Source organism: Mesocricetus auratus, unplaced genomic scaffold, assembly GCF_017639785.1.
Source record: "Mesocricetus auratus isolate SY011 unplaced genomic scaffold, BCM_Maur_2.0 Super-Scaffold_100018, whole genome shotgun sequence".
Classification (NCBI taxonomy): domain Eukaryota; kingdom Metazoa; phylum Chordata; class Mammalia; order Rodentia; family Cricetidae; genus Mesocricetus; species Mesocricetus auratus.
The window spans coordinates 8,714,955-8,728,583 of NW_024429199.1; the positions used below are offsets into that span (position 1 = coordinate 8,714,955).

General features: G+C 44.7%; 1 protein-coding gene across 4 annotated transcripts in view; it reads left to right on the forward strand.

Moving 5' to 3' along the window:
- Window positions 1-1,406: 1,406 nt before the first annotated feature.
- Window positions 1,407-13,629, forward strand: part of Dse (dermatan sulfate epimerase) — a 58,841-nt gene continuing 46,618 nt past the window's right edge. The window contains exons 1-2 of one of the 4 annotated variants that reach the window (XM_021229076.2): window positions 2,452-2,516; window positions 6,585-6,767. In XM_021229076.2, the coding sequence (XP_021084735.1) occupies window positions 6,734-6,767 (34 nt within the window). In that variant the 5' untranslated portion in view covers window positions 2,452-2,516; window positions 6,585-6,733. Of the gene's footprint in view, window positions 1,527-2,132; window positions 2,517-6,584; window positions 6,768-13,629 lie in introns of those variants that run through there. The other 3 variants (XM_021229080.2, XM_005073272.4, XM_021229079.2) reach the window with 3 other exon arrangements.

Below are 13,629 nucleotides of genomic sequence, written 5' to 3' on the forward strand. Positions count from 1 at the left end.
AGTGCCAGTTAGAAATGGAAGTTGATATTAAAAGGTGATATAGAATACAAACCTTCATTACAATTGGGTGGTAGAATTAACCATTATGTTATTAGTACTGAGCATACCACAAGCCTAAAGAATAGGCCAAATTTAACAGAGTAGAACTTAATAGAATAATATAGGAGTGGTGGACACAAACTGCAGTGAATGTAGGTTGGAGAAAGCCTACATTGGAATCAGCTATGGAAAAAAAAACACAAACCCCAAAACAAACTCAAACTTCAGTGAATGGTAATACAGAAGTCAGTTCTCCAAGGATATATGTCAGAACAAAGCCATTATACAACCTTCTACTCTGACTTTTAAATGAAAGTTTGGACACAGTTCTAGGGATCGGGTTTTAATGAGGACACTGGACGAGGGAACGATGGGTATGTACTCAGACAAACGGAAGCATTATCCAGTAGAGTCAAGGACAGACAAGGTGTGGCTGGAGTGTGTAGCTAAGAGTGCACACTGCTTTTGCAGAAGACCCAAGTTCAGTTCCTAGCATTCATGTAGGACAGTTCACAACCACTCTACATCCAATGCCCTGTTCTGGCCTCTGTGGTTACTTGCAGGGAGACATACTCACAGGGAGACAAAAATGTACATGTACTCAAAAATACAAATACATCTTTAAAAAAATGTGGCCTATGGACTCCAGAAAGCAGAAGTGGAAACGGATTGAGAGGTACCATGGGGTTCTTTGCAAGTCAGTGTCATTCACTTGATCACATCAGTCATAGGTAAATGGGAGTTGGTAAGCACATGGCAGTGAGTGGGTGCTGTTCTTCCTTTGAAGAATTTTCAGTCTAGTTTCTACAAGATTGAACGATCAATGGTCATTGATCTGATTCACCAACCAGGTATGAGCTTCCACTAGGAAAAGAAATGTACAGTTCTTTAATGATACTAAGCTATTATCTGGAAGAATCAGTGGCTACAATTTAAAGAAGATGTTTTCTCTAAAGTCATTTTCCAATTTGAGAAGACAAGTGGAAATTCACTCAGAATTATGTACCACAGCTAGGCACTGACACAATTTGTCCTACTAAAATAAATACCTTAGCACAGTGCCTGAAATAGAGCAAACTTTCAATAAAAGGCATTTTATTGCATGAAGAGGGAGGTAGTAAAATAACTGTTCTACAGATGAGAGACAGGCTCGGAAGGTGGCTTAGCTTTCCAAGCCCCCCAGTAAATCACGAGTAAGGATTTGAATATTAATTCACAGCTAATACTAAACTAGGCTCTGTCTCCTTCCCTCAGGCCATGACTAAAATATCAGGAAGTTTATGCAAATCGGTGATTTATCTGAGTTAGCATTTCAGAGCCTAACATTAGTGTTGCTTTTCTTTCTAAATCTGTGGTGAGGAAGCTCTTGATTGCAAAATCCTCGACCTTTCCTAACTGTGTGGTTGTCTCTCAGGACTCAAAGCAGGAGTCCTAGCAAAGAGGAGAGAGCCTAGGGGCTGAGTGAAACAGCCCATTCTGATGAAAGGGTAAGTGACTCACACACCTGCCAGGCCATTTCATAGAATCTAGCTCTACTAGGTTAACTACCTTAACCCTGAGGGAGGAGGTTCGGGTCAGGCCTTGTTAAAAAGGCGAGTTTGATGGCTGCTTTTCATTGAAAGAATAAACAGAACTTGGGTGCATCAGCCCCACCCCCCCCCACGAGATAAGTAGATAGTTTCCCTTGTGGGCTGTGAACTCCAAGTGGTCTGCCCCCAACGCTTTATCTTTGCTGATTAAAATCAGTTCAGCTTGCTGGATTCGGGGCTGGATTCCCCGGATTTTGTTGCTCCACTCTAGGCGACAACTGCTTCGGATTAGGTGATTTCCCCCTTCTCCTTAAGAGTAAAACTGAATTCAGGAAAAGGGGAGGGAGAGGGAGGGAGGCAACTGGAGTGTAACTATTTTGGAGCCTGGAGAGGGGATTGGGCGCTAGCGTCGGGAGTGGGATTCTTTAAATTCTCAGCTTTCCTCTTCCAGCTCTTTGCAGACGCATCGGCCCCTCCCCCTGGGCCTCCAGAAGTTATCTTTTCTTTGGGTGCGATTCTAGAGTGCAACCTGAGGCTCTCAGGTCTCGAGAAGCCAGAGCAGCAGGAGCCAGAGCGGCAGGGCAGGGCAGAGCAAGACAGGGTGCGTGGGGTCTCGGTCACCGGGCGGGAAGGCTGGGACCGCGGAGGAGAGCGCAGGCCGAGGTCGAGATTGGGCTGCCCGGGGGTCCAGTTTTCCCCGTCCCCATCGTCGCCTCCCCGGCTCTGCTGACGTTGCGGCTTCCTCCGCCCCAGGCCGAGCCCTGCCACGGCCCGCCCTCCGCCAACGGTCCCCGCCCCGTCCGTCAGCACGGTCGCTGGAGGCTGCAGCGGAGCATCCCGGGCGCGGCGCCCTGGGCTCAGCGTGTGCGCTGAGGGCCGGACTCCAGGGGTCCGGAGTCTGGGCGCCCGGCGGGGACGCGGCGAGAAGACGCCCCGGAGGACGTAGCGGTGAGCAGGGGTGGAGGCGCGGGGTCGGGGCGCAGGGTGGGCGCAGTGGGCCACGCGCGGAGAAGCCTTCCTCCTGTGAGGGACGGGTCCCCCTGCCAGGCAGCTAGAGCCACGTCCGCCGCCGCGTGCCGATCCCCGTGAGCCACTGTGCATCCCGGCCGGCTCGGCTAGCTCCACGGGGCTCTCGAGTGCCCAGCTCGGAACCCGGCTCCACAGCCGCAGGGAGATCAGAAGTGAATAACCGGGACTGGACGGCTCGGGACTCCGGTGCTCCGGCAGGATCGGGTGGCACAGCCTCGTGTCTCCTTCCTTCTTTACACCAATCTTTACACCAATCATCTAAGGATGGTGGTGATCGTGTGCGCCCTTGATGGCTCTGCCTCTGTTACCTCCGGACCGCTGAAGCCCGGAGAGCCGGTACTGAGCCACCCCCAGCCGCAGGATTCCAGAGCCCCTGCACTCCATCAACACCCCGGGGTGACTGAGTAACCTCAGCCGGAGGCCGTCTGGGCCCTCCGCGCGCGCTCGACTTGGGCTGGGGAGCACTGTAAGCGATGCCACATGGGCTTAGAATCTGTGAAGTTTCTCATCTCTTCTTTGAGGCAGCAGTGTCCGCTTAGGCCAGCTGGCGCTCATATTGAAACCCAATCCCTTGCTTCTAGTGGGAGAAGCCAACCTCATTTACCTGGAATGCTTTAGGTCAGGAATTGACACGTTTCTAGGGACTTTCTAGTAGATTCTTAAAAACATTTGGTGTTTGTTGCTGCTTAGTCAACGATGTATTAAGGAAGGAAGAACTTCTCCCTAGAAATATCTTCATTATCTTTCACGTCACAGAGTTTTCACTTCTAGTAATTCAGTTTTCTTAAGTTTTTACATTTTCTTAACAAAAGATAATATTCATGAGATGAAATTTTTAAAAAGATTTATTATTTTAAATGATGTGTTTGTCTGGGAGTATGTACATGTGAGTATGGGTGCCGGCAGAGGTCAGGGCAGGACATCAGATCTACTGGAACGGAAGTTACAGGCAGGTAGGAGCTTCCTAATACGGGTGCTGGGAACTGAACTCTGGTCCTGTACAAGAACAATACTAGTTCTTGTAGCACTGAGCCATCTCTCACCCTTTATGAGTTGAAAAATTTGGGTTAGGTGTTTTGTGGAAGATTTCATACCATACTAGTAAAGAAAACTACAAAACATAACGTTCGTGAAAAATAGATCAGCATCAGCGGAATCACCCGAGTGTTTGCTCATGCAGTACTATTTTCTTTTCAAGTCCCCATACAGACGTGGGTTCCCCCCCCAGTGAGCTCTACCCCACTTTTTTTGTTTGTTTTTAGTGTAGTAAAATCTATTTTAGTGAAAAGGGAGAAAAAGTTGGATTTAGTATGTGATTTTAGTGATGCTTAGCCAAAAGCACCAGTACTAGTTAGTACGGGGACAGGCAGGGGCACTCAAGAGAGATACCTCCAGCTTTCTTGGAGTTTCTCTGGCTGTAGAAAGGGAAAATATGACTAAGCAACCTGGAGAACTTGAATGTTAGAAGGTTCATTTTGGTCATTGGGATAGGCTATCAGTTTCAGTCTCAGTAATTAAGTGAACACACTGGCCTATGGAGTACATTTTAATATTCAGACTGAAAAGAGATAGTGATATCACCCAGTAAAAGACATTTTTCCCCCAGCAAAGTACCTTGACAAGGAGGGAAATTGGCGGAAGGATACAGTCTATCTTTGCATGGTGGGGTTTTAGGCTCTGTTCCTGGTCCTGCTGGGTGAGGATTATTCCACATTTCTCCCTCGAGTTTGGGGCCTGATGGAGAGAGAGAGAAAACACCATAAGAGGTCAGCTGGGTTTGCCCGCCCAAGTCAGTATCTTCTTGGGGAGCAACTTGTCTGTGTGTCTACTTTAGTACTTACCAGTAGTTCACAAAGAGACTAGCGTGGTCCACTTCAGTGACGCAGAAGGTTTAAGTGCTGTCCTGCAGGGACCTGGGGTATTCCCTGAGACGAAATTCTTAACTTCACTGAAGTTTCCTCCTGCCTCATTATAGAAAATTATTTCACTGTCTGTGACAGTTTTAAGAATTGTCTTAAATGCATTCTGGGATGAAACAAACTTTTTCCCCTCATTTCTTTATGGTATTTGTGATAGAATATTTTGCTACTTACTTCTTCTTGTTTTGGTTCGTCTGTGTCACATGAGGAAAATCACATAATTCTTAATGTTATGATTTTAGCAAGTGGAGGAAAAGAAGGAGAATAATTTGGGTTAATGCAGTGGTAATCTTTGTTTTTAAAACAGTCCAAGAAATCAGAGAGAGAGACTGATTAAGCCTAATTCAAATATCTTTTCAGCCGTTAGAATGTCTCAGTCCTAAATATAGTAAATATTTTAACATGCCTTACCCTTTTATTGTCCTTAGTTGTGTTTGGGGCAGGCATCTGGGGGAGAACCAGGGCCTATTATGGTGGGAACTGCATCAATGGAAGCTTCATTCCATTCCTGAGAGGGGCTGGGTGTTTGCCATTCTGAAGGAGGGAAAGACACCTGAAGAGTTGCTCTGACCAGTGACCCCACTGAAAGAATGTCTGACCCAGGGCAGGATTGTTCCTATTACTATATTTAGTGCCTTGAGACTTTCTCATATTGGAATTACATTATCTCCTCCTTTTGTGATTTGTAGACTAAAACCCTCTGGAGGTAACTAAATTACTAGCAGCTGTTCGGACTGTACAGCCCAAATCTGTGTACCTGTAGTCAGGGGTGGACATGGGAATGAGGCTGGTGTCTAAACCCAGGGTACTCACTAGGGTATTATCCTCCCATAAGAGCCATATGATGGATGAGTGTCAATGGGAAGTGGAGGTCAGAATCCCATACCCCTGAAACACTGCGTGCAACTGTTTGCTGCTAGCAAGAGCTGGAAGTGAATGTTTCCAAAATCCTTCTCTACTGTCCCAATCTAAATGTAAAGTCTCTTTTAAGAGGTAGACTTGTTTTTCAAAGAAAATATTGCTGTGTATACAATAAACAAGTGTAGCACTCAAGTGGTTTCTTGTTCTTTGGTGTTTCAGAGCTCATGTAGCAGGGTGATTTGCTCAGCTGATGGCAAAATCTTTCAAAAACAGAAGAAAACCAAAAAGTGTTGGGCATTACTTTAACTAACTCTCATCTACAAATTCCTAAGCAGTTAGTCACCTGGAGGACAGGCAATGGATAGAACAGGCATCCACCTGCATGCTTAACGTTTTCAAGTGGCCTAGTGGTCCTGCATGTCATTCAAAGTATACTTATTCACATTTTAGCCTAGTAGAAATGGAGCGTGAGGTAGGGTGTATGCCTTGTCTTCATTTTAGTCGAGTGGAAATGCTGAAGGTGGGAGACTCAATCGATCATTTTATAGGTCATCTGTGACATACCTTAAGCTGAAAGAGACAAAGGCAAATAGCACACTTTGTCCTCTGTACTTCCCAGTTCACATTACTGAAGGCTCACATTTCAGGTGTCTATAGATCTGCTTTATTGTATTTTGTAGTCACTGCCCATGAACTGTCAGTTCCCGGGATGATCATGTACTTCTCAGGCTTCTGCAACTGTTTACAGATAGCTCCCTTTTGTCCTCAAGCTCTCCTCTTCCATCCCACCCCATCTCAGCTTGGTAAGGACCTCACCGGAAGAAGGCCTCTTCTCCACCGGAAGGCCTCTTCTCGTGCCTGCAGACCCCCAGGCTGCATTCTCAGTTCTTGCGAACTAGCTTTGGTCTCTAACTGCTCCTAATTGCCATATGGCGACAGGCTGCAGTCTGTTGCAGGGTTCAACTCCAGATTCTTTTGCAGATACCCACAGAAGTATAAACCTGCCGGAGAAGACAGATTCTCATAGTCTGTTCCTTTGGGTCAGAGAAGAAAGGGGGCGATTTTAGCTTGGAAAGAGAAGAAAAGATGCTGAGGCCATCTGTTTATTTCTTGAGTGGAATGGATTCGTTCAGTTCTTAACTCAAGAATAATACTGAATTTTAATGTGTGTTAAGATTCTCCCCGGGTTCCCTTCTGTGTGTTTTAGTTCTCTTGGAAACATTTGGAAACATGATCTCTGTAGAAATGTGAAGCTGTTCTCAAAGGAGAAGAATGTCTACGTTCAGTACTATGTACAGGCTCTGAGACTGAACACGAATATGTACAGGCTCTGAGAATGAACACGATGAACACGATATGCTTCGGTGTTTTGTGCTTGAATATTTGTTAGGTGAGTCATTATTGGGCTAGTGAAAGTCCTGTGATAAAAACGTAACAAATAAATGTGTTACTAGCTGTTCACATGGGTGCTGGGAAGTCTGAACTCAGGTCCTTTTGCTTGTGTGACATTGTACTGACTAAGCTCTCTCTCCAGCCCCCTTACACATAGGACATGTCTGCTGTGAGCAGTTTGCATCAACTTCATCCTAGACAGGGTCACAAGGAGTTTGTCACTGAATGTATGTATCTTCATACCAAAACAAAACTTTTGGGGGGACTTACTTATAGAATTCATAGTTACTATCTTCTTCAATTATTGTGAAAGTCATATTAAATCCACAGTATTTTAATTAACTAGCATTCACACTCTTTTAGGAAGAATTGGAGACTTTTGGCATGGTAGTGATGGGAGGCAGGAGAATTGCCTTGAGTTCCAGGACTGAGCATCTAGTGAGCCACAGGCCTACATAATAAGACCCCATCTCAAAAGTCAAAGCTAAACACAAAGATAAAAGACTTTAAAAAATTGAATAGGCCCCAGCCAATTTAAACAGCTGTCATTTAAATCTTTCTGCTTGAGGTAGCCAGGTCATACACACATGCCATAGGGCTGTAAAGTTGTATTTGTTGATCAAGTCAGGTGTTTACATTATTTTCATGTGCATAAACAATAGGTGTTTAAAGCAGAAGACACTAAGTAATAGGCTTGTGGCACAGTAGCACACATGGAAGACGCTCTAAGAAAACTCAACCAGCATTTTATAAATCCTGAAAAGAATTTGTGAAGGAGCTGTGCTCACCAATTTGTATGTCTGTACTATTTCCCTGATGAAGTCACAGGGGACGGTACTGGCTTTCCTGTTGCTGTGGCTGCTAGAAGATGATTGCTGACAACTCCTGTGTCAGTAAACACAGCGATTTTCAGATGATGCCTTTATTCCAGTATAGATTGCTCCCTTTCTGAATAACTGAGTGACTATGCAGCGCTCTCTTCTGGATTGGGGTATAGAAGGGGATGCTACGTTTCTAAAGCTACTTATATGCAGAGGTTGCCAGTGACAAGAAATCCAAGAGTGCAAGTCACTGATGTAGGTCAAAAATAGTCTGTGCCAAGCTTCACTCCAAGACAACACACACAGATGGGAGTGAACCCCGATGCCAGGGGAGCTGCTGACCCTCGACACAGTGCCGACTGTAAGTTGTTCTTGAAGCAACACTGTTTTTATTGTCGAACTATATCTATCAGTGCATTTCTAGAATTCCACACTTTCTTGGGAGAACCTTTCTTTTTAGCAGGCCAGTGATGTCATTGTAGGAGGTATAAAAGGGCTCCTTTCTCCAGCCCCAGGGACAATCAAGCCAGCTGGCCTTTGGAATCACCTGCTGTGTTTCTGCTTCTCTTAAGGGATGGGATGGGCCAGGCAGGAAGGAAAAAGGAGCCTGAAAGGGAAAACTGAACAGCTGTTTTCCATCTTCCCCTAGGAAAAAGAAGGGGAAACAAACTGGAGGCCCATAAGAGGGGTTTCTGCTAACCAGAGTGAGGCTTTCCTGATGCTTTTGTCCTTTTGGGTGATTTCTGGGGGGCCTTGAGTCCTCTGGAAAACTTTACATCAGGCAATCATGTGTTCTGTGGTGCTCTGTGACTTCTCTCTCATCTGAACTTGAAAATCATAGAAAATAAAAATGATTTATAGGAATGTAAAAGAAATGGTCAGTTTTACTTCTTTAAGTGACAATTGCAGTTTTTTTTTTTAGTTTTTTTTTTACTAGAGCTTGGTATTAATTGGCTGGTTAAATTAATTCTGATTGTGTAGGATTTCTCGAAGCTTCATTTAGGAAGATATTATATAACCCTATGCTTTATTATCTTCATACTTAAAAGAAGTTATAGTAAAATTTTATTAGCAGACATTAACTTGGTAGACACATTGCATAATTACTGCTGTAGTCAAATTGTCTAACTTATCCATCATTATCATATCATACCCCAGCTCTCTTAATTCTTTATTTTTTTTCTTTTTTCCTTTTTTCTAGTCATTTAAAAAAGTCTTAGCACCGGGCGTTTGTGGCGCTTGTTTTTAACTCAGCACTCAGGAGGCAGAGGCAGGTGGATCTCTGTGAGTTCAAGGCCAGCCTGGTCTACAAAGCTACACAGAAAAACCCTGTCTTGAAAAACAAAAAACAAAAGCAAACAAACAAAAAATCTTGGGATCAGACTCCACTGTTCCACTGAACTTTTGTCTGTGTCTTCTACTTTTCTCTACTCCATTTCTAAGTGGGGGCTTTTGTTTTCTTTTGTCTTTGATGGCTGTTGTGTTCCAATAGCAGGATCTCACGTAGCCCAAGCTGGCCTGGAACTTGCTGTGTAGCAGAGAGTGACCTTGAACCTCTGAGCCTCTTGCTCTCGCTCCTAAGTGCTAGGGTTCCAGGCACACGCCACCATGTCAGGTTTATCCTCGTCCTTACTGTGGTAGACTCAGATGGACAGAGGGATGGAATCTCAGTGGTCACATGAACATGTGGGGCATTCACCATTCTTGTGGTCACCACAGGGAGGTTGCCAGTGCCAGAAAGAGCTCTGGAAATTTCACATAGGAATGTTCTTTTACAGCCAGAAAAGAGGTCAGATCCTCCAGGACTGCACTTACCAGTTGTGAGCTGTCTTGTGCTTTTGGGAATCGAACCCAGGCCCTCTGGAAAAGCAACCAGTGCTCTTAACCCGGAGCCATCTTGCCAGCCCCCATAGAAAGGTTCTTACTTCAGTATTTATGGATAATACGCACACAAAAACCCAATAATAATAGTTTTAGACACAATTGTGAACTTTTTCATTTTGTTTAAGAAGATAATTTCAAAAATAATGATTCCACGGCTTCCGGTTAGCATGTCAGTTATTGTATTTTCCTACAAAAAGTGGAAAATAGGCAGTCGTCTGAGATGAACCCAGTGTGGGGATGCCATGGGCAGCCTCGTCTTAGACAATTGCTGTAAGTGCTTACATAGTGGTAGAGCCTGTGTTTCCCTTTCCAAGAGGAACTGATTTGTGGAATCACCAAAGATCCTCCGTTATCTTACTTTAGAGTGTCTTCTTTTGGTTTCTCTAGTTTTCTTTTTGTCTTTCTCTGTTTACCTGATGTCTTCCAGAACTTAAAGTGTGTTCCCAGGAGGATCCCAACCAACTTGTTAATTTTAGTCAACCATCCAATTATTCTTTCCTATACACTAGTTCCAAGATCTGCCTCCTCCACCCTAATATTATTGGGGCCACATTCTGATGTATTTCTTACATTTAGATTCTAAGGCTTTTCCTTATAGAAATGTGTGAATTTAATGGGATTTACGTAGAATTACTCTGTAGATGTTAAGGAGAAGTTGCTTAGTGCCTGTTCGGGGAGTTTTAAAAGTGCAGTTTCATTTCAACATGTTAAATTTCATCTTTGAAGTTTGAGGTCCTTGACCTCATCCAGTATCTCTTTGTTGGGGAAAGTGTGTATGGCAGTGAGTATTTACCTTACTGAATTGCCCTGGAGTGACAAGTCCCTCACCTGCAGTGCGGCTGGACAAGCAGTTCAGGAAGGAGGTTACAAAGCAGATTCTTCTTTGTGTGCCTACACTGTTTTTTCTTTCTGTAATTGCTAAAGCTACTCACTGTTGACTTGGTGACTGCAGATTTTAAGAGCGATGGATCTGTGTTATTTGGGAAAGAACACTTTGATGTCTAACTTTGTCCAGTGCACTCTTGAACTGGACACTCAGTCAAAGACCATTAGACCTGCACGATAGGAACACTGGAAGGGCTTAGTCCTTAAGTCAAGTATTTGCCAGGTTCTTTTGTGTTTGAGGACATGTCTGGGTGGCAGGAGTGGGGGCGGGGCATACAAAACAGATAAGATGTGGCTTTTGGCCGTGAGGAATTTAAAATTTGCTGAGCAGAGCAGTGACTCTGGTGCTTAATGAGATGAAATAAACACTGAGCTGAACCCCGGGATCACAGAAAGGAAGAGACTGGAGAAGATGACGGGCCAGAGGGAAAACAGCTGGGAAAGCATAAGGACTTGGGCCTGGAAGGGTCTTATGCAATGAACGGAGGGGGTAGGACACCACTGCCAGTGGATAGGCCAAGGAGCGGAGGTACAGGAAAAGGAGGGAGTGGAAATGGGATGGTTGAGTTGCATCTTATTATCTGTCTGTGTGTCATTCTGCCTTTTCCCTTCCCTTCAGAAGCTTTTCAGTGTCCCCGTGCAGCATATGGTGCGTGCGTGCGTGCGTGCGTGTGTGTGTGTGTGTGTGTGTACGTACATACATGTGTGCTCCGTAGTGTGCATCTGGAGGTGGGAGTACAGATCCAGGTGTGGTCCTTCTCTTGCGCTTTGTTTGAGACCGGGTCTCTGCTTTGCTGTTTGTTACTGTGCATGTCTGGAATTCTCCTGGCTCCGCCTCCCATCTTACCATAGGAGCACTGGGGATGTAGATGATGCTATGTGCTTGACTTAGGTACAGACCTCAAACTGGTGCAGCAAGACTGTTGAGCCGCTTTCCTAGCCCTGCCACACATACTTTTGAAAGGCTTGTACTGGACTCTGTAGGAGTGACAGATGACAAAGCCCCCGAGTCCCAGTAGCTTGTCCCTGAGTAGGTGAGATCTGCCTCACATTTCTTTGGGATCCACAGAGGCTCAAGGTACAGTGTGAGGAGGAGAGATAATTACAGATGTTAAAATACTCAATATACATTGTAATTAGTCATAAACGTATAGCAGAGTCAGTTGAATCTCTGTGCATTCTCACCTACCCCCTTTTACGGCCCAGTCAGATACCACTTCCTTGGTCTGTCTTTCCTCACCCCCATAGCGTCTGTCTCCAGCTTGCCTGGACTGGTACCTTTCTCCACACAGCCCTAGACAGCCATGCCACAGAAGGCCTTAGGGTATGGGGGTGGTCTCCATGTCCCAAAAGGATCTTGTGCCCTTCTCTTTAGTGTGGCATACTCTGTGACTTCTTTCTGTTTGAGGCTGGAGATAACGATAAAGTCTCAGTTAGGGTTTCTGTTGCTGTGACAAAACACCATGACCAAAAAAGCAGCTTAGGGAGGAAAGGGTTCATTCATTTTTCTTTTGTAGCTTGTAGTCTATCATCCAAGGAAGTCAGGGCAGGAACCTGGAGTCAGGAGCTGATGGAGAAGCCATGGAAGAGTGCTGCTTACTGGCTTGTTCCTCAAGGCTTGCCCAGCCTGCTTTTTATAGCACCCAGGACCACCAAACCAAGGGAGGCATTGCCCACAGTGAACTGTGCCCTGCCCCATCAATTGTCAATCAAGAAATGAACTATGGGCTTGCCCACAGGTCAGTCTGGTGGGCCAGTTTTTTAAATTGAGGTTCCTTTTCTAAAAAAAAGAAAATAATTCTAACCTATGTCAAGTTGACAAAGAACTAGCCAGCATGGATAGCAAGATAAATTTTTTGATATTACACCTGCACTGGATAACTCTTGATACATCACTGTCCACTTTATAAGTGACAAGGGGAGCTGAATGCTTTTGGAAAGGGGTAAAATGGGAAGTGTAGGTGGTGAGCTTTTACTAACAAGCCAGGAGGAGACAAATGAGCAGGTAGGTCTGCACTGTGCAGTAAGAGAAATTGCTGCCTCCCCACCTATGTTTGAGGATCGAAGCTCTATAAGCTATCGACGAAGCTGGAAATATCCTTCAGACAATCCAAGTTACTAGTGAAGATTAATGAGAACATGTAGACAAATGGCAATTTCAAATGCTGAAAGTACAAGGGACACTCCCGAAGTCATGTAGAAAACCAAAGTGTCCTCATGGATTGAAGTGGCTGGTTCCAGCTTGCTTGTGGAGTGGGGGGATGGGACATTTGTTTTTCATGCGAGAGCAGGACAGGGAATAGGTGTCCCTAAATGAGTCAGATACTTCAAAAAACTGTCAACTTGAGAGGATCCTAACCGTCATTTGTCCCCTTCCTTCTTCTCATGTAACTGAGGCAGTTACCTAGCCTCTGTATATATACACTAGAGACAAGACATGAATGTTTGAAAAGGCAGTCTTCTCCAACACAGGCAAAGTGGACTCCATCAGGTTTGATCACAAGAAGTAGCTGGGGGAAGCTAGCTGTGAGTAGAGACAGGGATCTAAATGGTAAGGAGAACATGGAAGTTTGGGTAGAAAAGTTTACAGAAGAGATTAGGTTAGGAGGGACAAATAATGGTGCTAACATTGTCAGCATAGGATGCTAAAGATACCCCAAAGGACAGTTGACTCATCAGGATGAGGACACAGACACCAAGTCCAACATTCCTGACCTTCTACACAACCACAGATATAAGTATTCAGCATTTGGCTGTTCCCAGCTCTGAGCTGGACTATTTCTCCCCTTCTTTCCCATCCTCCCTCCTCCTCTTCCTTTTCCCTTGGTTCTCCCTCTACTTCCTTCTTCTAGTCAGAACTTTTTGGTAACTACCTCCTCTATGCAGTTGTAGCTCTGGGAACTTCGCTCATATTATCACACATCTTTCTTACAGCCCTGTGGCATTACATGTTTATCCCTGCCTTACAGACAGGGAACTGAGTTGGAATGTCTGTGGGAGCATGTTTTTATCCTATACATCTAAGTCATTCATTCATCCCTTCTTCTACATTCCTTTGTTGCCTCAAAACGTGTTTTCCCGATAGTAACTTAGGTATAAATATCACAGTGGCTTTCTTAGCACAATCTAAAGGCAAGGCAGAAGAAATGGTAGAGAGTATAAATTCTCTAGATGAAAAAGCCAGCCCTTCCTTAATTTAAACCTTTAAAATAGTAATAAAAATAAAGCCTTTATTACCAAATAATAAAAATGGTAATTATCACTGGAAAT